General features: G+C 40.1%; 3 protein-coding genes and 1 long non-coding RNA gene across 9 annotated transcripts in view; 2 read left to right on the top strand and 2 right to left on the bottom strand.

Annotated features, from left to right (window-relative positions):
- The window catches only part of LOC149097502 (uncharacterized), a 13,883-nt gene extending 3,608 nt beyond the window's left edge, over positions 1-10,275 (top strand). The window contains exons 2-5 of one of the 3 annotated variants that reach the window (XR_016204277.1): positions 2,376-2,478; positions 6,658-6,716; positions 6,975-7,027; positions 8,153-10,275. This is a non-coding gene — a long non-coding RNA (uncharacterized LOC149097502). Of the gene's footprint in view, positions 1-542; positions 2,479-6,657; positions 6,717-6,974; positions 7,579-8,152 lie in introns of those variants that run through there. The other 2 variants (XR_016204276.1, XR_016204278.1) reach the window with 2 other exon arrangements.
- The window catches only part of LOC110066908 (acyl-CoA dehydrogenase family member 11-like), a 61,718-nt gene extending 40,392 nt beyond the window's left edge, over positions 1-21,326 (top strand). For 2 of the 4 annotated variants that reach the window (XM_089279325.1, XM_089279324.1), the window contains 2 exons: positions 13,630-13,696; positions 14,375-15,693. In XM_089279325.1, coding sequence (XP_089135451.1) covers positions 13,630-13,696; positions 14,375-14,501 — 194 coding nt within the window. In that variant the 3' untranslated portion in view covers positions 14,502-15,693. Of the gene's footprint in view, positions 1-13,629; positions 13,697-14,374; positions 15,694-21,292 lie in introns of those variants that run through there. The other 2 variants (XM_089279327.1, XM_089279326.1) reach the window with 2 other exon arrangements.
- LOC149097500 (uncharacterized) overlaps positions 1-22,244 on the bottom strand; it is a 100,130-nt gene that overhangs the window by 76,430 nt on the left and 1,456 nt on the right. The window lies entirely within an intron of this gene.
- LOC149097501 (uncharacterized) lies at positions 11,413-12,541 on the bottom strand. Its single transcript, XM_089279773.1, has one exon. The coding sequence runs from the start codon at positions 12,539-12,541 to the stop codon at positions 11,420-11,422; it is 1,122 nt and encodes a 373-aa protein (XP_089135899.1). The 3' UTR covers positions 11,413-11,419.

Raw genomic sequence — 22,244 nt, 5'->3', positions numbered from 1 at the left:
TTTAAAGATTCCCCGTTCCCCGTTCCCCATTCCCCATTCCCATTCCCTGATTCCCCGTTCCCCGTTTTAAAGATAGCCAAATCTTATCTGAACTTATGAGCTGTTGTTTCCGTTGATTTTACACTTCTTCCGAAAAGATATTCCACCGTTCCCTTGGGTGTCCCTGATGTTTTGCTACGAAATTTACGTCTTGAAGTCTCAAGGGTGGAATTCTGTGAGCGACTTTTGTGCTTAATTTCTATGATTTCCAATCAGGTTATTCTTAGTTTAATAGCGCGCGCGAATATACGTATGTATATTTTATTTGTATGAGTTCGGCTTGAACGCGTCCCAAGCAAGGAGACAAACAAGCTTTTATACGTAGCTTAACATTCCGTTGTTTCTACATTCACAAAGCTTGTTTTAAGAAACAGGTAACTTGGATTTCCAGGATTACAAACGATGCAATTTTTTGGCGTTTGTATTTTCGTGCAATTTTGACGCAAATCCCGAAAGAACTGTATCGCGATGCAAAGCGGCGAAATTTTATCGCGTGTGCCATAGTTTCTTCAGCGGCGCGTGACGCTAGAATAACAGTTCATTTTTTTAGGCTTGCCATAAGTCGACTCTTTCTTGAAGCGGAACAAGTGCAACTGCGAGAAGTCTTCTCGTTCCGCCAACACGCACGAGTTGAAATTTAATTTATTTAACATTGGCGCGAAAATATGGTTGCCCACCGATGACCAGATATGATGACCTTGCCTCGAAAAAACACTCTCTCAGGCCACTCCTTCCTAAATACGAAATAACTGAAGCATGTTTGATTAACATGATACCGGGTTAACTTTCATACTAGTACGAACGAAGGGCGCTAAAAAATGCCCAAATTTTGAATTAGGGTAGGTGCTGTGGTCTTGCAAATGTTTATGAAACATATGGGTCGACTTGAGATGAAGATGAAGTTAAGATGAAAAAAAAAAATACTTTTAGTCTTCGAAAAGGCTCCCGGCGAGGACAGAAAAAAAATTTGGCGAGCGCGAAACAGAATAATTCGGAGAGTGAAGCGATCGGGGCGGGACAGGGTAGCCTGTAGACTTATATTTTTGATGTGCCTATCCGCCGTTTGTGTTAAGCCTGCAACAAATCAATCAATGAGGTAATTAGACCTGTCAAGAAGCTACATTTTCTGTACTGGCAAACAGATCTAATCGACTTAATCATTCAGCCAGGCCCGGCGTAAGTAACATGTTCACGGAACATTTCAAATTTTGTCCCTCCAGAGCCAATATTTAGAGATCTTAAAACATATTTTGCAATACCGAAGTGAGCCTAAAGAAATTATTAGCAAATGATAGAGGTGTCGAACTCTGCTAAGCGACACGTAGATAACAGCGGAAAGTCCGGAAACCACGCCCTTGACCACTTGGGAAAAGTTTTCATCTTTGCCGGCTAAAAAACCACAAAAATTTGAAACCGCAACGGGAAAGGAAAACTTTTAGACAGAAACGGAGGGTCGCACTAGTGGGAGATAATTGTCAGATTATTTGCTTGGCAATGTCATCCCAAGCTTTACGGGCTTGACTGCTGTTGATGCGATCGAAATTCTCGGCTCACAGGTTGAATAGCATTTTCTCTTCGTCATCTGACCATCTTACATAAGATCGTTTTCCAGTATCTACGCGTTCAGGATCAGGAGACGATTGGGAAGACGAAGATGACGACGTTTGTGAAGCGCTTGCTTGCATGGACCTGGTCGGTAGAGCGCTTTCCTGCGCAATGCTCGCATGTGAAGTGCTCGGTTGGGTTCCCCTTCCAGTCATATCATTGTAGACGAGAGCGTACTGCGGGTATTCCATGCTGTCGCCGTAAAAAGCTTGAAAACCTCGTTTTTCATGTTACGCTGACAAGCGTTCACAGTTACCGCTGTGATTCCCATTGTTTGGCTCGACTTTTCGAAAATCTGCCTGCCCCATCCAAGCACTACGGCGTCTTTGATGTTTTGCCGATTCGCAAAGTTTTTGCCAAAGCGAAAAACCTGCGGTCGCTCTAGGCAAAGGCCCGCGATGACAGATTTCCACCGCAAAGTAAACAAATTCTGGCAAAGATTTCCCAAGTGCGACCCATACCTATAGCACAGTCAGACGGCTCCACTCTACTTAAAATTCCTCCTCATAACAGAGCATTTTGTTCTTGTTAGGCAGTACAATCAGTATCAAACTTGCTATTAATTGCCCTTAAAATAAAGACGTTTTGATCGTAATATCAGTCTCAATGCGTTTACGTAATTTCAATGTGATGTTCTATAAAAAAGGTTTTACAGAAAAAGAGACTCTAGCTTTCCATATTTTGCGACTCCGTTTGAACTAGCCTCCTTGGAGCATTCTTTGTTTCTGTAGGGAATCATGAAATGATGCCGCCTCGAACAATCGCGGTGTTGAAGGAAACATGAGAGGCACACCATTGGCTACCGAGCTCACAGTTCACAGCACGAGGAAAAGGGTTTGCAAAAATTAATGAGCTAGTTACTTCTAACCATATCTTTGTTAACTAATAGAGAAAGAAACGTTAGAGAAAAAAACGTTTGTGAACTATTTAGTGGTTGTTTAATGCTTAAAGACCACATGCTGAATGGTATACAGGAAGTGAGTTAACCGCTTTCTCACTAACCGAAAGTGTCCCGTGACAGAGCCTCCCAACAAAAATGAAGTTACCTCTTTAACGGCTCATCGTAAGCTAATTTTAAGTGATCTCGTTGGAGGCTTCAACACATGGAAGGTTGTGCCGCGAAAGTATTTGTTATCTCTGAAGGGAGGTTTGGAAACACCAAAAGATTATTTTACTTGTAGACGACTACTGGTAATTTTCCCAAATTATCCCAGAATCCTGATGTCTTTTCGAGAAATTCGGAGGCATTTCCACTTAGTCCCAACACGGTTATGAACAAGTGTTTCATCTCAGAAGACTTTCCTAAACTGGCGAAAACACGTCAGCTAATTAGGAGAAAAGTGTTGTCTGTCAAAATGCAATAAAGTAAGCTTAATGGAGATAAATTTTGCTTGAAACATGTAAACCTAACTTAATATTTAGAGAAGTGTTTGCGATTTCGCAAGGGAGTCCAAACTTCTTCTGAACAACTTAGCTTAATTTAGAGAAGTGATGGTGATCTCACAAGGGATTCCAAAATTTCGTAACATCTTAACTTACTTTAGAAAAGTGTTTGTGATCTCGCAAGGGATTCCAAAACTTCTTCTAAACATCTTAACTTATTTTAGAGAAGTGTTCGTGATCTCGCAAGGGATTGCAAAACTTCGTAACATCTTAACTTACTTTAGAAAAGTGTTTGTGATCTCGCAAGGGATTCCAAAACTTCTTCTAAACATCTTAACTTATCTTAGAGAAGTGTTTGTGATCTCGCAAGGGATTCCAAAACCTCTTCTGAACATCTTAACTTATTTTAGAGAAGTGTTCGTGATCTCGCAAGGGATTCCAAAACTTCTTCTAAACATCTTAACTTATCTTAGAGAAGTGTTTGTGATCTCGCGAGGGATTCCAAAACTTCTTCTGAACATCTTAACTTATTTTAGAGAAGTGTTTGTGATCTCGCAAGGGATTCCAAAATTTCGTAACATCTTAACTTACTTTAGAAAAGTGTTTGTGATCTCGCAAGGGATTCCAAAACTTCTTTTAAACATCTTAACTTATTTTAGAGAAGTGTTCGTGATCTCGCAAGGGATTGCAAAACTTCGTAACATCTTAACTTACTTTAGAAAAGTGTTTGTGATCTCGCAAGGGATTCCAAAACTTCTTCTGAACATCTTAACTTATTTTAGAGAAGTGTTTGTGATCTCGCAAGGGATTCCAAAACTTCGTAACATCTTAACTTACTTTAGAAAAGTGTTTGTGATCTCGCAAGGGATTCCAAAACTTCTTCTAAACATCTTAGCTTATCTTAGAAAAGTGTTTGTGATCTCGCAAGGGATTCCAAAACTTCTTCTGAACATCTTAACTTATTTTAGAGAAGTGTTTGTGATCTCGCAAGGGATTCCAAAACTTCTTCTAAACATCTTAACTTATCTTAGAGAAGTGTTTGTGATCTCGCAAGGGATTCCAAAACTTCTTCTAAACATCTTAACTTATTTTAGAGAAGTGTTTGTGATCTCGCAAGGGATTCCAAAACTTCGTAACATCTTAACTTACTTTAGAAAAGTGTTTGTGATCTCGCAAGGGATTCCTAATCTTCTTCTAAACATTTTAACTTATTTTAGAGAAGTGTTTGTGATCTCGCAAGGGATTCCAAAACTTCGTAACATCTTAACTTACTTTAGAAAAGTGTTTGTGATCTCGCAAGGGATTCCAAAACTTCTTCTAAACATCTTAACTTATTTTAGAGAAGTGTTTGTGATCTCGTAAGGGATTCCAAAACTTCGTAACATCTTTACTTACTTTAGAAAAGTGTTTGTGATCTCGTAAGGGATTCCAAAACTTCTTCTAAACATTTTAACTTATTTTAGAGAAGTGTTTGTGATCTCGCAAGGGATTCCAAAACTTCTTCTAAACATTTTAACTTATTTTAGAGAAGTGTTTGTGATCTCGCAAGGGATTCCAAAACTTCTTCTAAACATTTTAACTTATTTTAGAGAAGTGTTTGTGATCTCGCAAGGGATTCCAAAATTTCGTAACATCTTAACTTATTTTAGAAAAGTGTTTGTGATCTCGCAAGGGATTCCAAAACTTCGTAACATCTTTACTTACTTTAGAAAAGTGTGTGTGATCTCGTAAGGGATTCCAAAACTTCTTCTAAAGATCTTAACTTATTTTAGAGAAGTGTTTGTGATCTCGCAAGGGATTCCAAAACTTCGTAACATCTTAACTTACTTTAGAAAAGTGTTTGTGATCTCGCAAGGGATTCCAAAACTTCTTCTGAACATCTTAACTTATTTTAGAGAAGTGTTTGTGATCTCGCAAGGGATTCCAAAACTTGGTAACATCTTATCTTACTTTAGAAAAGTGTTTGTGATCTCGCAAGGGATTCCAAAACTTCTTCTAAACATCTTAACTTATTTTAGAGAAGTGTTTGTGATCTCGCAAGGGATTCCAAAACTTGGTAACATCTTAACTTACTTTAGAAAAGTGTTTGTGATCTCGCAAGGGATTCCAAAACTTCTTCTAAACATCTTAACTTATTTTAGAGAAGTGTTTGTGATCTCGCAAGGGATTCTAAAACTTCGTAACATCTTAACTTATTTTAGAAAAGTGTTTGTGATCTCGCAAGGGATTCCAAAACTTCTTCTAAACATTTTAACTTATTTTAGAGAAGTGTTTGTGATCTCGCAAGGGATTCCAAAACTTCTTCTAAACATCTTAACTTATTTTAGAGAAGTGTTTGTGATCTCGCAAGGGATTCCAAAACTTCGTAACATCTTAACTTATTTTAGAAAAGTGTTTGTGATCTCGCAAGGGATTCCAAAACTTCTTCTAAACATTTTAACTTATTTTAGAGAAGTGTTTGTGATCTCGCAAGGGATTCCAAAACTTCGTAACATCTTTACTTACTTTAGAAAAGTGTTTGTGATCTCGCAAGGGATTCCAAAACTTCTTCTAAACATCTTAACTTATTTTAGAGAAGTGTTTGTGATCTCGTAAGGGATTCCAAAACTTCGTAACATCTTTACTTACTTTAGAAAAGTGTTTGTGATCTCGCAAGGGATTCCAAAACTTTTTCTAAACATCTTAACTTATTTTAGAGAAGTGTTTGTGATCTCGCAAGGGATTCCAAAACTTCGTAACATCTTAACTTACTTTAGAAAAGTGTTTGTGATCTCGCAAGGGATTCCAAAACTTCTTTTGAACATCTTAACTTATTTTAGAGAAGTGTTTGTGATCTCGCAAGGGATTTCAAAACTTCGTAACATCTTAACTTACTTTAGAAAAGTGTTTGTGATCTCGCAAGGGATTCCAAAACTTCTTCTAAACATTTTAACTTATTTTAGAGAAGTGTTTGTGATCTCGCAAGGGATTGCAAAACTTCGTAACATCTTAACTTACTTTAGAAAAGTGTTTGTGATCTCGCAAGGGATTCCTAATCTTCTTCTGAACATCTTAACTTATTTTAGAGAAGTGTTTTTGATCTCGCAAGGGATTCCAAAACTTCGTAACATCTTAACTTACTTTAGAAAAGTGTTTGTGATCTCGCAAGGGATTCCAAAACTTCTTTTGAACATCTTAACTTATATTAGAGAAGTGTTTGTGATCTCGCAAGGGATTCCTAATCTTCTTCTGAACATCTTAACTTATTTTAGAGAAGCGTTTGTGATCTCGCAAGGGATCCCAAAACTCCTACAGTTTATTTAACTAGATGAATGCTGTAACAAGGTTTTGGAAAACTGCAGAAAAAAAAAAAAATTCACTACCTATACTAAGAGAAATACTTCAAAACTCTCTTTGGTTCTCCTGAAGGTTCCTTGAACATCGTAGTTTGTTATTCAACTGTATGAGTGTTTTTTAATTTATGAAAGTTTCCTAATCATTGAAGGGTTTACAAAGATTTTACTTAGAAGAAGTGCAGTTACATATAGGTTATTTTAAACAATTATACCCATTTACGTGAGGTGTTATTATTTACGACTGTTCTTCGCGATTGTATTTTATTGTGTTCACATGATGTAAGTTTCTCCGCAGGTTCTAGAGTGGAACGTGGAGTACTTTGTTGGTGTTTTGCTGAACAAATTGCATTTCAGGTATGATATAGGCTTTCCTGCAATTTGAAAAGGGAAAAAAAGGGACTCGCGTCCGTATAGAGGTGTTTTTTTAACAGTTAGACACGAGTTTTTTTATGAAGGAAAGAGTGGTTTTTTTTAGTTTTATTAGGCAATTTCAAAGATAAAGGTACAAAACTGTCAATTTTTCCTTTTGAAGGTCAAAAAAAGTCAATATCATTTTTCAAGATAAAGATCAACGCGCGCATGCTAAATGTTGTTTCTTTCCTTTTTACACAGGTTGAAAGAGAGAGTTGACTGTGAGACCATTTTGCGTCAACACTGTAATTCAGGTAGGTAATTCACCTCATATAATAACGTTAAGGACTGCAAAAAGATTCTAAGGAAAGCTCTTTCTAACAGCTCAGTTTCACGAAAATAAGTAGACATATGGTCAGCTGCATATTACTAATTTCTGGTAGAAATGCTAGCGTCGGACGTGGTGATGGTTGTTGAGCATCTGACATAAGCAGTTAGAAGAAGTGTTATGCAAATGGAAACTGGAATTATGCAGTTTACAGGCTTCGAGGTCAAGATAGTGCCTTCCTGGCAAACGTTTTGTTTAGTAAAGCATATTAAATAATTAGTAGCGTTTAAATCAGATATAATTAATCAGTAGCAAGATTCAGTTTTCTGTCAGAAACTCGAAAGCTTCCAGTAGAAAAGATCCAATGCAAAAATAGCAGCCTAAATGTATGTCGCCCAGAAGAAACACTTCCCTAAAGGAATTAAAACTATTTACCTTGAAGATTAGGACAAAATAAATCACTGTGTCGAGTTTTAAGGCTATCTTCTTCTCTAATTGGAGATCACAATTACATATACGTTATCAAAAAAGTGAAAACGAGGCTATGTAGGCCACAGTCGTTTTATTCCCTTATAATCCGTTAAATAAGTCTCTACTTTGTAACCTTTAAACCAAAAAACGCCAAAGCGTTTTTAGTATTTTGTTCCATTTGCTTTTTTAGTGTGATCACGGTATAAGAAACGTGACCAGACAACAGAAGGCATTGGTAGCCATTTTTGCATATGGTCAGTTAGAAAAATAGATCGTTAGATGACGTTGTAGCCGGCCTAGAGGGACGCTGTTTGGGCACGAATGCACTTTCTTTAGTGCATCTGCTAACGAGGATTAGGATGTTTTGGATTATAGATTCTGGGTACGATTTCTCACAAGTGCCGCCAACACTTGACTCGGAGCTGCAGTTGGGATTATAAGAAGATATATGGTCTTTCATATATTCACTTGTAGTTGGGACTATGGTTGAAGGGGCAGGTGCACCAGAGCAGTTTTGTTTTCTCACAATTCTTTCAAAATTTGCAAACGAATGAACTATTAATATTGCTCTGGCCCGAGAATGAAAACTAGTTCAAAATGTCTGCTGGTTTTTCTCAATGTTGAGTTTTTCTATTTGTAGCTAGCAAGGGGTTATTAATACAGTCTGGATTATAGATTCTGAGGAACAGGTACGATTTCTCATAAGTGCCACCAATACTTAAAGATATACTCGGGGCTGTCAAAAAGTTATGTCGTTAAGTTTGAAGGGGGCAGGTACACCAGAGCAGTTTAAAAACTGGAATGTGTGAGCTCGAGGTTCATTTCCAGCCCTTGTTCCTCCCATTATGGACTGAGAGGAAAAATTCAATTACAATTTGTAAATTAGTAGAGCTAACTCTAAGTATTGAACAGATCCGAGCATAAAATCCACTATAGTACATTTGAAATTATCTACCAGTTTCAAAACGTAACTAAGGCAGTCTGAACCTGGGTCCGTTGCGGTATTGGTTTCCTAAAAACGCTGACAACCGTAAACAGCAGTGGCAGTTAAGCAATTAATTTATCGTAAGTTTTCATTTTCTAGTATTGCTCATTTTATGGCAAAATAAATGGTTTCTATAGATTTTTTTACAACAAACATCTAATTCTATTGGATTTTACTTTTTTTTATGCAAGCTACATCTCCATTGAAGCCTGTATACATTTGGAAGAAAAAATGCAATCTACTTTGCATTTTTCATTAACAGCTGAATGGACCAATGAGTTCTTGTAGTCTTAGTGGCCTTGGACACTGTTCAATTATGATACATTCAACGACAATTGTTTTGCGGAGGGCTATAAATTACCGCTAGATGAATTATTGCATGGCTGGAGAACTGTCCTAATCTTACTGCCATTCAATGATAATTGTAGTGTTTCCTTTTTGAGGTAAGTAAAATTTTTGTTTTTTCATGTTCACTAGTTAATTTAGTCATAATTGATTAATTAATTATAATTAATTAATTGATTAATTATAACTGAGTCAAATTAATTAATTGATTAATTAATTAGATTCAACGGAATTTTAATTTAATTAACTCAATTAATTAAATTAAAATTGAATTTAAAAAGTTATTTATACTCTTCCTGGCTGGCGCAAAAAGTAATGTAAAAATTGCTGGGAAAACCAGCGTTTCTTAAGTTGTGCTGGCTGGGAAAAAGCATCCCCCAAACGGTTCCTGGCTGGCAACTTCATTTAGCTATCTTCTACTAGCTGGCGGTGCGGAGCGGATATTATTTTCCCACGGTTGTCAATTATTAACTATTTATCTCTTATTGGATGTCAATTAATACTTTCGAGCAACAACAAGTCAATTTTAAAATTTTTCCCGTTGAGCACTCCTGGCTACACTCCGAGTTGTTTTATCCGCGCTGTGGAGGTTCAAATAGACTTCTGTCGTATGGTTGGGAATTGCTTTGTTGTGATATAGTATTCAAGTTGGTTTCTGTCGCTAATCGCTAGGCTTCGAGTTGTTTTGGTTCCTAGATTCAGAATATTTTAGCTACCCTCTGAACTGTTTTGCAGCTCGGCCAGAATTATATTCTCCTGTCGCTGGGTTGAGGGTAATTTTGCCGCTGGGTTCAAAAATAGTTTTGCCGTGGGAACCAAAATAGTTTTCTTCGGTGGGCTAAGATTTCTTTCGTCGATGCGTTTAGAGGTATCGGGATCGCGACAGCTTGAAACAGTATTCCGTGTTATATATGTTTTCAATATCGAACAATACGATACCTCTCTGCATGTTGTGATATAAATGAAAGCAAATAAATTCTTTCTTGTTGTCATCGCTGATTTCTTTGACTGAAATTTTCAGGGGAAAAACTTTGACATTTCTTTCACCCAGCGTTTTTATTCCAAATAGGTTGTGGTTCTTTACGCGCTTCTACTGACAAAACGTATTTCCACGCAGACCGCGCTTTAAAAATTCCCTGATCGACGGGTGAAAGGTATCATGCGGACGTCTGGGGAAATAGACTTCCGTTTCCGTCTAAAACTAAAAATAACTTTAGTGGAATCGACATATCCCAGCCAACGCCCTCAATGTCCCTCTCTGTCCCCTCATTTTCTCTTGCCATGAGTCAAGGTACGGAATGATTTTAAGGCAAACAACACAGTCAACATTTCAAGAAAATTCATGTGCTCTTTAGCCTCCTCAGCCGTCCAGAGTCCTCCAGTTGAAGAATCACTGGTTGCTTCACCCCCACCCTGTTTTGAGGCATCATAAGTAATGGTAATATTTACGTCTCCTCGAGTTATCGGGTTGGATGCAGACTCGATTGAGTCAATCCACCACTTAAGCTCTTCCCTTGCTTGGCTGGGTAGACACATTTTGGCATCAAAGTTCCATTTGCTATTTTTAAGAGCTGTGGTTTTGTCTCGTTCTAAATAGCGGTATTGGAGGTGTCCATAGGCAACGCCAGGGAAACTTGACACTATAGACCCAGGACCTTGGCGACATCCCTAATAGTAGGATTTTTGCAGTTAAACAGGTCAGTAGCTGCCTGTTTTAGCTTAAGAGCCTTCTCAGGTCTAGAATGAATCCCAAAAATACCAGCTTTTGAGTTGGGATGAACACCGACTTTCAGGGTGTGCTACAAAACCCAAAGTATCCAATAGTTTGACTGTGTCAACAACGTTGTTTGCACAATCATCCCAGATTGGCCCCATTAACCAAGAGTCATCTATATAACCTGAAGACATTTGACCAAGCTATCGTAGGGTGGCAAATACTGGTTTTATTAGCTTCGTAAATTTTCTGGGACAGAAAGCCAAACCATTGGGGAAACATGTAAACTTAAATTACATGTTGTTCCATTCAAATTTTGAGGTACTTTTGATGTGGCTTTGCAATGGGGACCGAATAGTAAGCGTCCTTTAAAGCAATGGATGCCATGTAGCAATTTGGGGTAATGAGCCTAATTGCTGTCCGGACTGAGTCCATTTTGAAATGTTGGTAATCAACATGCTGGTTAAAGCGTTTCAAATTTAATATCATTCGATATGATCCATCTTTTTTATTTGCCACAAAAATTGGCGAAATATATTCCCCACTTTCATGTTGGGTGAGTACAATGACACCTTTGTCAAGCAATTTTTGGATTTCAGCTTCTATAACCAGTGAGTCACTGATGTTGAATTTTTTCCTTTTCAGGCCCAAGTTCTTTGTGGGCTGTGTGGAAAATTCAATATACTGACCCTTAACACAATTAAGGACTTCTGAGTCAGAAGTTATTTCCTTCCATTTGTCAAGGAAACGTACCAGTTGGCCACCCTTGAAGCTTTGCACCTTATTGACAAAATAATGTTTCATATGGGTCTCAAACAACAAAAGATTATTTACCTCTAAGTCATCAAGTGTGTCAGCGGAAATCATTGCGGCTTCTTCCCCTGGTCCTGCGATCGGAAGAAGGGCTTTTGGGGTGGCTTCGAGTTCCACTGACGACCTTTCGATAAAAAAGGCTTGCTTCGCCGATCAGATTTTTGATAGTTTCGTGAAGGGTGTCCCTTTACGTTTTGGGGGCGACTCCCAACTGCTGTGGTGCTTACCCTGTTGGATGCTCGTATATTATTCAGCTGGGTTTGCAGGTCGTTGCCGAACAGCAGAGCTGTTAGTGGAACATGCGAAGCACACAGGCCCGCATAATCTTTATTTAGATGCGGTTTGATCGACTCACTGCGGCGGTGGGACAGGTCGACATGTGCGTGCCCTAGGAGAGCGACCGCATCTGTGTTCAATTTTATAAGTTTCTGAATGTCAGAGTCTGACTTCGGCTGCTTCGAATTCTTCGTTTGTAGCAGCAGCTCAATGGATTTGCTCAGTACAGCGCCAGCAGTACCAACCGTTTTCTGGGTTGAGCTGGACCTGAGGTCCTGTTGTTTTACTGAGTGGCTCAGTTTATCCCAGATTTCGGGATTAACCCGTGGTGTTGCGAGAGTCTCGCAGTTCGCCGGGCGTAAATATTTCGCCGACTTATCCATTAGTTTTGAGTCTGGCAATTTCTTAGACCACAGGTTGTTAATAAAGTCAGCCAGTTGTTTGTCAGCAGCCGGACCTGATTCGTCTGCACTGAGAAGATCTTCTGCGATTTCCGACAACAATGGGTCATTGCCGCCGTCGATTTGCTCGAGTGGAGCACGTGGTTTATCTTTGGAAGTTTTGTCGGTTTCAGTGCCACAAAGGGCCTGAAGTTCTGCGTCCGAGTCATCTCCATCATCATCTGAACCATCAGAAGCGCTCATTTCGTCTTTGGAACTGTATTTTTGCCGTTTAGGGTCGAGTTGATCGTCTGTGTTGCTGGGATGAATCCGCTTGAGTGACTGGTTCATGTTGAGGATCGAGTCTGCCATCGCTCCGAGGGTTTTGTTGACGTTCTGAAGCATACTGAACATGGGATCCTGGTGGGCAGTTGTTGGGGTCTTCTCCTTAGGATCGTGATCATCGTTTAAGAGGGCGTCCTCAGTGGAAAGTGTTTGCTCGTTCGTATACGCCATTACTAACGAACTTCAAAAGACGCGACCGACCGCTCTGGAATTACGCGCGCAACTGATCGCTAGGGGTGGCGAATGGTCCTTCAAAAGCCCTGGGTCTCGTAAAATTTTCGTCGAATTTCACGGGTCTCGCAGTCTCGTTTTTTAGCGGTTATGTGCGTCTCGCTGTCTCGATTTTTCTACGAAGATGTCTCGCAGTCTCGATTTTTCGCAAGGCTAAGGGTCTCGAAGTCCCAATTCGTTCCTTTATCTGTTTTTATAAATTACGTCTTCTCTTCACTTGATATGGAATTTCAATGAAGCAACTTACAAATTTTCCGAGAAAAAGTTAATCCTAACTTCTCCTAATTGTCTTAATTCCACAAAAAGGTACAAAACCTACCGCAACGTCCGTTTTGGCGCCAGAAAAACAGATATTTCTCTCTAGGATATCACAACGTAGTGTGTCATAATCGCATTTCCAGTTCCAGTCAGTTCCAAGAAGCTGGCTAAAGACTGTAAAAGCTCATTCTAGCTCTCAACTAAATCTGGGGCTCGAATTTTAAGGGTCTGACTGTCTCGCGCTCGCACCCAAAACACTTTGAAGTCTCGGTCTTGCAATCTAAAAAGTCAAAATGTCTCGGGCTCGCAAAGAAAAATGCTTGTCCCGCCGTCTCGCAAAGTCTCGCATTTACCATTCGCCACCCCTATCGCTCGGGCTACTCGCACATATCTCACGTGACTCACTAGTGAGTAGGAATGGTGTCGAAATAGAATTTCCTCGAAAACCATGTAATAAATCCTTTATTGACCAAGTTTGTTCGGTCAAGATGGCTGGATATCGGCTGGATATTGGCCTGCGTGTTTATGGACCTCGACTCCGTCTCGGTCCATAAACACGCAAAAAAAGAACATGGTCAATATCCAGCCATCTTGATCTCACAATTGGTCAATAACCCATATTTACTGGACCCAGTCGTTCGCTTGTCACCTGTGGGATCAGAAGCCGTGGCCATTACACTCTTTCTCTTACTCTGCTTACATCCAAAGCTCGCATTCAATTCGTATTTGACGTGTAAATCATCTGAAGTGTTTCCTTCTCTTTTTGTCAGCGTCTTTGCTTATAGAGCATGCGTCATGGGAAGAGACCGAAGAACATGACATCGAGGCTGCTAAGAGGTAGGATGAAGCCACATTAGTAGACAGTCTTAGTAGCCTGTGTTACAGCCGCCCTCTTGGAAAGAAAAAATCACATGATTATCAACGGCAACACACAGACGCTCTCTGTGACACAGGTTACCACATTAGTTTTTGCTCTGTCACAGACACTTAGTACAGCCAGTTTGCAAGAATACTCCAGGCAGAAAGATGTGACGTTTGTGCAACATAGAAGAGAGTTCAGCTTTCGCTAACTCACCTTGGATGCTTGAGTTAGATGTTTGAGTTTAGAGCAACCATAATTTGGTTTAAATTAAGGTGGTACTGATCCACTTTGACACAATTTTAACTCTCTGTTCGAAATGAACGTTTAGTTATCAGCCCCAAAATGTCTGAGCTGGGTGCCTTTAACTACAGCTGACGCTACTGTGGTAGTGAACTGTGGGTTCGGTACGCATTAGATTCTGTTGGATGATAAATATTTTGTAGGTGTTTTAAAACACTGAAGGTTCCGTGTCCACATGTGATAGAATACTAAATCCGCTCAGCTCGTTTGACCTCATGCTGGTGAAACGATAAAAACTGAACAGAAACTCCCCGGCAACTCTCATTCGTTGATTAGCTGTAGCTCACCCTCGTTCACGTTTAATTGTTTAAACTATACAGAAAAAATACTAAGCGGGCGGTACAATTCTCTAGGTGGTGTCAACAGGACTTGACCCCGGTCCTCACGCATCTCAGACACAACGCGTATGACGCGAAAAGTTCGGCGTGTGACTTGGCACTAGTCATGAAGGGACATCCAGAATTTAAAACAACACGATGAGTGGTTTTGTTGTGTAAAGTGTAATTATTTGGCTACAAACTTCAAATAATGCCGCAATGGTACACTTTACTCGAGTAAAACAACCTGAAGAACTTACAGGGCTGCTATGTGATGTGGAAACACAGCAAATTTGTCGGGAAACTTGATATTGTAAAGTACTTTCTTTAGGGAGAGTGTAATCTTCAAGGGCACCCAACGGATCGTTTCGGTAAATTATCTGTTCGGAAGGCCTTTAATCCCCTCTGATTTTCTGAAGAGAATTGTCACCTCGAACTTTCGTGATATGAGAAATTTAATGTCTGTTGCTTTCGAATTGTAAAAAATGTCGTTTTGGGTACCGAAAAAAGGTCAGCTATCATTTTCGGAAAGGCGATAAGACCTAAGGTTTTCGGGGAATGGACAAAAAAGCCCTAATAAATTCGAGAATACTCAAGTTCCCCTAGAATAACCGAACAGATAAAAATTTTTTAGCGCAACCTAAAATTAACACACAGAGCTTTAAAAGTACTCCAGATAGCCTAAAACAGCGTTTAAAAGCATTTGAGAGAAAACGGTCGTTGGGTGCCCCTGAATCTTGTTGGTAACCGCACAATGTCACTTTTCGCGTCATCCACAAGCGCGAATTTGGAGGCAAGTGTTTTATTGCTAATTTTATGACGAATTGAGACTAAATATTTAAATGGAACTGTAATCCGAAAGAGAGAGCTTGTGAAACTTACCGTAAAATTTGGGTGAAATTTGACCGGTAGTCAATACATCGCGTTCAAATTTCTTGGGATAGTTGATCTTTGCCTTTCAACATTCAAAACTAATATTTTTGTATCTTGATCAGAAACTGAATCACTTATGCCAATGACGCAAAATATTGTAAACAACGATTCCCCTATATGCTGGGATTGAATACTTTTCTTAATTAACAGTATAGAATAAAAGAATAGTACAATACTAGAGTGAAACCTATTAAAGACAAGTCTAGGTGCTATTAGAGGGTGTAAATATACTCAGATTAGTGAACAGACTGGAGTTCATGATTTTTAAAATTTGACTGGAAATGTTTCAGTACTTTGGAAAACTGTTTACCTGGTCACACAAGGAAGTTTTACTGTATGAGCAGACTGTACGTAAAGGAGTTTATGTTTTCTCATTAGATGTAAAGATCTTTCGTTATTAAAATTTGTAACTTTACTTGGAACTGTGGAGAGATTTTGTTAATTTTTCCTCCACACATCGTCTCTCAATCCCCCCTCTGAGAACACCCTTCCCACTTTCCAATCCATTGAAATTACTTTTGATCATCATTTGTTTGTTGTCTTAGTAGAGTGTTGGGTTCTAGGCCCTCTACCTTTAGGCTACCCAGTTTTATATTAGAGTTTTATCCAATAGAGAGGCACCTTGACCTCGTGGTTAGCGCGATGGACTCCGCATCAAGCGGTCTGGGTTCGAGCCTGTGTTGGCGTCATTGTGCTGTGTTCTTTGTTAAGACGCTTTTGTTTCACAGTGCCTCTCTCTATGCAGCCTGCAGTATTAGTAGGTACCGGTGAAATGTCAAGGAAACCGGACATAACGGGTGGGGGATAATCCGCAATGGACTAACATTCCATACGCCCGTAAACTCTTCCTGTTACGGAAACTGGGAAAAGCTCTGGTGTTGTAGGCTTCTTAAACCCGAGTAAACACTCAACCTATATACCAACTAAGAACTGTTCACGGCTGAATGTTACTCTTTTTTTTTCACACAATTCTAACTTCAATAGTCGGTTAAAACGTGCGCGTATTATTGCTAACCAATCAGAATCCGAAAATTTCAATTAAACCCCTAAAGCGTACCAATCTTGGCGTGGCTCGACATAAGTTTCACCCTTAAAAGATTTAAAAACGGACATGAGAGCGTTTTTTATTATCTAGTGCAACCCTAAAAGACGGCTAAAAATAGTGGCATATCGTCCTGAAGACCCTAACACCAAAATCCGCGATTTACGACCCTAAGCAAGACGACGGGCGTCCCCGTCCTTTTCACGTGGGGGGTCCCCTTCGCCGGGGTCTCCACATCAAAAGATTATGACGCAGTGCGATATGAGCCACGTGGAAGTTGCAATGTCGACGGCCTCTTGTTACACATCAACAGATCACGACATTTCTCCTTGGAACATCAGAACCATGTATGTGCACAGGGAAGGCAGCAAAGGTTGCAGCTGAGATGAGCTGCAATTGAAAATAGCCTTTGGTGCATTCTCGTCACATTGAAGGTATGGGAAACTTTAGCCTGCAATCAATCGCTGCTTTCGTTTCATTTGAATATTCCCCATCATGAAGTACAATAGGAAAGTAGACACTCGCAGCCATACAATGAACTAAACAATTAGGACTGGTTACAGAAAAGAAAACATTTTTTCCACAAAAAATCTTTTTATTTTCCTCATATAATACAAATGTCCTAACAGTAGTTCGCTTTGAACATGAAAAGCCGCATGCACAGTTCTTGAGAATAACCAACACTTTTTTCAAAAATTTAGCGCGAACGTTTCGTGGAGAAATTCCCGCAGGTCAGAGACAAGTAGCCCATTGCCGTATTAAGAGCTCTTTGGTGCGTCCGCGCTTAAGAAAATTCTCGATCAGGTGGAGAATTATTTTCACGCCTGGGTTAATGTTACTTAAATGGAGAGGATTCCAATTAACGCAGAGCAGTAAAAATCAACCTAAAGGCTGATTTTTTTTTTGGGCTAAATTTCAAGGTACACGTTGTTCTAACCCAAAAGGATATGAATATGAATTATACTAAGAAAATTGTCGTATTCTAAATTATAAACCGTTGCATTTGTTTAACCCAGGTTTCGAACCTTTTGTTTAGTTCCAAGGAATACACGGATGCAAAACTCTAAATACTAAACCGTCGACTAACTCCAAACCTTGGAACAGTTTGGCTTTGAACATAATTGGTAACTGCCATTTTGAAGTCGGCTGAAAAGGAAATAAGGTTCTCAGGAAGAGCTTTTCGCTGTGACCGTAAATATTAACCAGTAGCTCGAATCCAACGATTTGTATTAACGTTACTCCATGATTTCAAATCTAAGGGACCGTTCATTTTTTATAAGGTAGGGGGGGCTGGTGGGATTTGGGGGGGGGCCATGCGAAAAAAAATGGCTTTCGAGGGGGGGCCATCCCAAAAAAATAAGGGAAAAAGGGGGGGTCACGTGAAATATTTTAGTAAAACTTTAAAATGGCATGATGTTTGAATATCAAAAAAATTGCTGTAGAATAAACATAGAAGGCAGGATACAAATTTATTACAAACTTTCCTTCTGCTTTAAAAAAACGTTTGGTGACAAAAAGCATTTGTAGCTACTGAAAAGAAGTATTTAACACTGTTATTTTCGAATGCAACTTTCACTGGCACTCATCTTCATCTCCGCTGTCGTCGAGTTCTTCGTCGCCGCTTGCGCTGCTATGGGAGTCTCTTTCACCAATGCTGCAAGAAGCAGCAATGCTTTCCGTCAGAGTGTACTCTTCAGGGTACATGAAGGTGTAAACATAATCTCTGACTTCCCGCTCAAGGTTGGTGGTGATTCTGCTTCTTGCAGCATTGGTGAAATAATTTCCTTCCAAGAGCTGTGCGAGGTATGGCCCATCTCTTCTAAATATCGACGTGGCAACATCCTCAACTTTAAGACACTCTTCCGGGACGGCCGTTCTAGGAGGGTACACAAGGCATTCTGGAAGATCATTTCCTAGCGGGTTTCCAACACAGATTCCATAAACTCGCTGGACGTTGTTTTCAGTCCGCTTCCTCTTTCTTTCATTTGACTTTCCGCGGTTTTCTTTTTTCCTTCTCCTTTTGTTGATGTGCTGTTTGAGTATGCCTTTGAATATGCTGTTATAATTGCTCTTCTTATTTCCTAGTGCTTCCATGTCCTGCGTGACCTTCGTCAACTTAGCTTCTGTACATTTGATCTGTTTTACATTAAAACTGTAGGCAAATTCTTCGCCCTGCTTTAAAGCAAGCCCATTGGACTGAAAGAGTGTGGAATCGTGTTCCTTTACATCTTTCAATATGACATTCAACTTTTCCACCATTGCTCTGTGCTCTTTGATGGAGGAGTTCAGTTTTCTTCCATCACTGGGCTTCAACTGGTACCCTTGCATGGAAAACTCACTCGCCCTTTCTGAACAGCCATCCGCACTTAGAAAGATTGCTTCTTTTGCTTGTAAGATGTCAAACTGCCTGGATCGTTCAGCTGTAAACCTTTTCTTAAATGACTCGTCGCTTTCGCCATTATTGCGCATTTTGGAATGAGCCTCTTTCACGATGCTCATGTAGTAATGCGCTCTTTCCCCGATTGGATTAACAATATAAAGAAGAAAGAGCATGGAAGTGGCAGGCTGGTTTTATCTGACCCAGAGAGCGTTGCTCTATTTGCAGATAAGTTTATTGTCAAATCGAAGTTTGTGGTGGATTATCTTCAGCATCTTGAAGTGCTGGAATTTAAAAGGAAAAAGAGAGCAGAAGAAAAGGCAAAGTTAAGTAGGGAGGAGGATTATCCTTGGACTGAGTTGTGCGAAGATCTAACCAAGCCTAAAAAGCTACGTGTTCCAGAACTAAACAAGTACTCAAACCACCACGGGCTGAAGCAGCATTTGAAAAGCAGCAAGAGTGAGAAAGTAAAGGCAATTGTAAGACATTCATGCTTGTAGCAGAAGAGTCCTCTCAGAGCTGGCCAACCAACACTGAGAAATGCCAGGACAGTGACACAAAATGACAACAGGGCAAGTGCTGACAGCAGTGAAAGGGATGAAAGTGACAATGATGAGTATAACAGTGATGCGATTGACTCTGGGGGAGAAGATGACTCAAGTGACGTCATTCTTGCATTCATCAATTCAGATGAGGAAGATGCCAATGAGAGGCCAAATGCCACACGCTCAGGGCGAGCCATAACTAGGAGATCCGAAATTGACTTCTCTTTCTTTTGATTTGTTTTTTTAAACAACAGCTCTCTGTCGTATAGAGATTGTAAATATTGTCTTCATAGTGAGCACAATAACGTGAAGTAGGGGGATAATAGAGAAATATTAAAAAAGTTGAAATCTAAATATTTTTTGTTCAATTTTTTTTTGGGGGGGGGCCATCCCAAAAAATGACCGCTATAAGGGGGGGCCATGTGAAAAAATTGGTAAGCTGAGGGGGGGGTCATGCGATTTTTAAATGGTGCTTCCCAAATCCCACCAGCCCCCCCTCCCTCATAAAAAATGAACGGTCCCTAACTAGAGTATTTTTCAAAATGACCATCGCGAATCAAAACCGAGCTTGTCACATCTAACCAATCACATCAAAGGCAGCAGTTAACCAATCAGGGTTCGAAATAAAAGCGTGCAACTGACTCAAAGGGCGGGAAAACGCCGTCAATTTTGATTGATTGACTGAAACAACTACAGGTTTGTTCTGATTGGTTGATCTGATGGTAACGACCTTTTCAATCAATATTGCGGCTTGTGCTCACTGAAATATGTAATAGGCTTCTAAGGGCCCCAAATGGTAACACCTACACGACTTTACCTCCTCACAGTTTGAAGGTAGCCTTCATGCAGACATTGTAGATCTACGTCATTATGTCAGGATGTTCACACTGCAGCAGAAATAATACCCCCGGGGTGGACTCCCATAAAAAAGGACGGGGCTGCTCGTCGGAAATCAGTTGAAAAGAGCCCCTATGAGGTACCAAGATCCTGTTTTGTGGGCAGGGCTTGAAATTTTCCTCAACCCCTAAGAGGTACCAATTCTGAGAGAAAATTAAAACTCAGTTGATTTTCAAATATCTTCTGTCATACTTGTTTTGACTCAATACCCTTAAAGGTACCGCGAAAGCTCTCGCTGTGGATCTTTCGAGGCTAAACTCCCCATAAGGTACGACGAGCACCGCGTTCTTTTTATAGGGGAGTCTCCCCTCCAGGATAATACCCTCTAGCCTGCGAGAAGGCTCTTCGCGGGCTCAGGCTCTTTTCGGCCTTCGCGGTGGAGGGGGGAGGGGAGAGGGTTAGTGCTCGCAGGCTACATGCAGACATAACGACATAACTTAGTTCTTATGTTGTTATCTTATGTCGTTATGTCGCTAGTGTGAATTAGGCTTTATAGAGTAGTTATGTCAACAACAACAACAAACGCTTCTGTAACTTAGATGTTTTAACAATCAGAGTAACGATTTCCTCTTGTTTTCGTGGCTACACAACGACTTGCTAATGGCGATCAATGGTCATGTTTCGAGTTTGTTTGGTTTATCAAAGAGGTTGTGGCTCTCAGTGTCTGAATGTCAAAGATGTTTTTCAGGTATCATGAAATTGTCACAGACACACGACAATTTGATTGGCTTTCAAGTCAACTGTCGGGAAAATTGCTAAGGAAACACGTGAATGGCGGGAATAGTGTCCTAGAAAACACGTGAAGGGCGGAAAAAGTGTCTAAGAAAACACGTTAATAGCGAGAAAAGTGTATTAGAAAACACGTAAGCGGCGGGAAAAATGTCTACGAAAGCACGTGAATAGCGGGAAAAGTGGCTTGGAAAACACGTAAGCGGAAGGAAAGTTGTCGCAGAAAACACGCGAATGGCGGGAAAAGTGTCTAGAAAAATGCGAATAGCGGGAAAAGTTGCTTAGAAAACACGTTAGCAGCGGGAAAATTGTCTAAGAAAACACATGACTAGCAGGGAAAGTCTCTAGAATACACATGCGATTACACGCGTCACGTGCAAAGATAGCAGTACGCGTAGTGTTCATGTTTGTAAATGACTGTACTTTGACAGTCCATGCAGGTCACCTTAGAGGGTCTGGAGAGTTTCGGTGGTCAAGGATACATCGAGGACACAGGGATTACAGGACTAATGAGAGATACTCAGGTAACAAAGACTTTTTATTATACGTGGCAGATAGCTATTCACCAATTTTGAACACTATTTACATCCATATCTAATTAGCTACATTAACTGGACAGAGTGGAATGCAATTCTTGGAGAAAATCGAAAATGACTCGATGTTTCAATTCATGAATTGGAATACACTAGATGCAGATATTGCGTGCACTTCTCAGCCAGTTAAGGCACCATGTATTACTTCGCCAAATACAACACTCCCATTACATTACTTTCACTCAAGTTCACTTCATCACTGTACAGGTAACGAAACAGCTCCAACAGGCTGTCATACTCACAGTCAGGCAGTTCAATATAGTCTGTAGTCTCCGTCAGCTCACTGTGAAACATGGCTTCAAACACAGGACTGCTAATCGACTGAATCGACAGCACAAACCTGTGAGCAGGAATCACTTGTTTACTTCCACTTTTGTCATCGGCTCTTTTGATAACAAACTTCACATCGCTGAAGAGATCGTTGTTGAACATAAACTTGCTTCTTTCTGTGATGGTGGGTCTTGTTGTTTGCCAGTTTTTCCCGACGACAGACATGGTTTGCGTCCTGAGTTGAAAGTTCCAACTTGCCAGGCGTGTAGATTCGTAGTGTGGCAGCGTCGGCCTGACCAAATTTGAATACAGTATAAAATTTAACACGAACATATCACGCACTCAGTTCACGTGATGGTAGTCACGCATTCAGTAAGCGTGACCAACCTTATTTTAGTGGGATAGGAGCAGCTTAAACTGGATTTTATTCACATTTTTCATTACTTTAGTTCAGTTTGATCTTTTTACGTTGAATGGCTGTCAAAATTGGGGTTTGCGTCATAATTTGTTAATCGGAGCG

The sequence above is a fragment of the Orbicella faveolata genome, unplaced genomic scaffold, assembly GCF_042242905.1.
Source record: "Orbicella faveolata isolate gen_17 unplaced genomic scaffold, um_ofav_v1 contig_47, whole genome shotgun sequence".
NCBI lineage: Eukaryota > Metazoa > Cnidaria > Anthozoa > Scleractinia > Merulinidae > Orbicella > Orbicella faveolata.
Note: the sequence above shows the minus strand (reverse complement) of the source record. Positions and strands in the feature narration are given on the sequence as shown.

Bases quoted from the DNA above. Each gene is read 5' to 3' on its own strand.
- LOC149097501 (XM_089279773.1), bottom strand. From the start codon at position 12,541: ATGGCGTATACGAACGAGCAAACACTTTCCACTGAGGACGCCCTCTTA.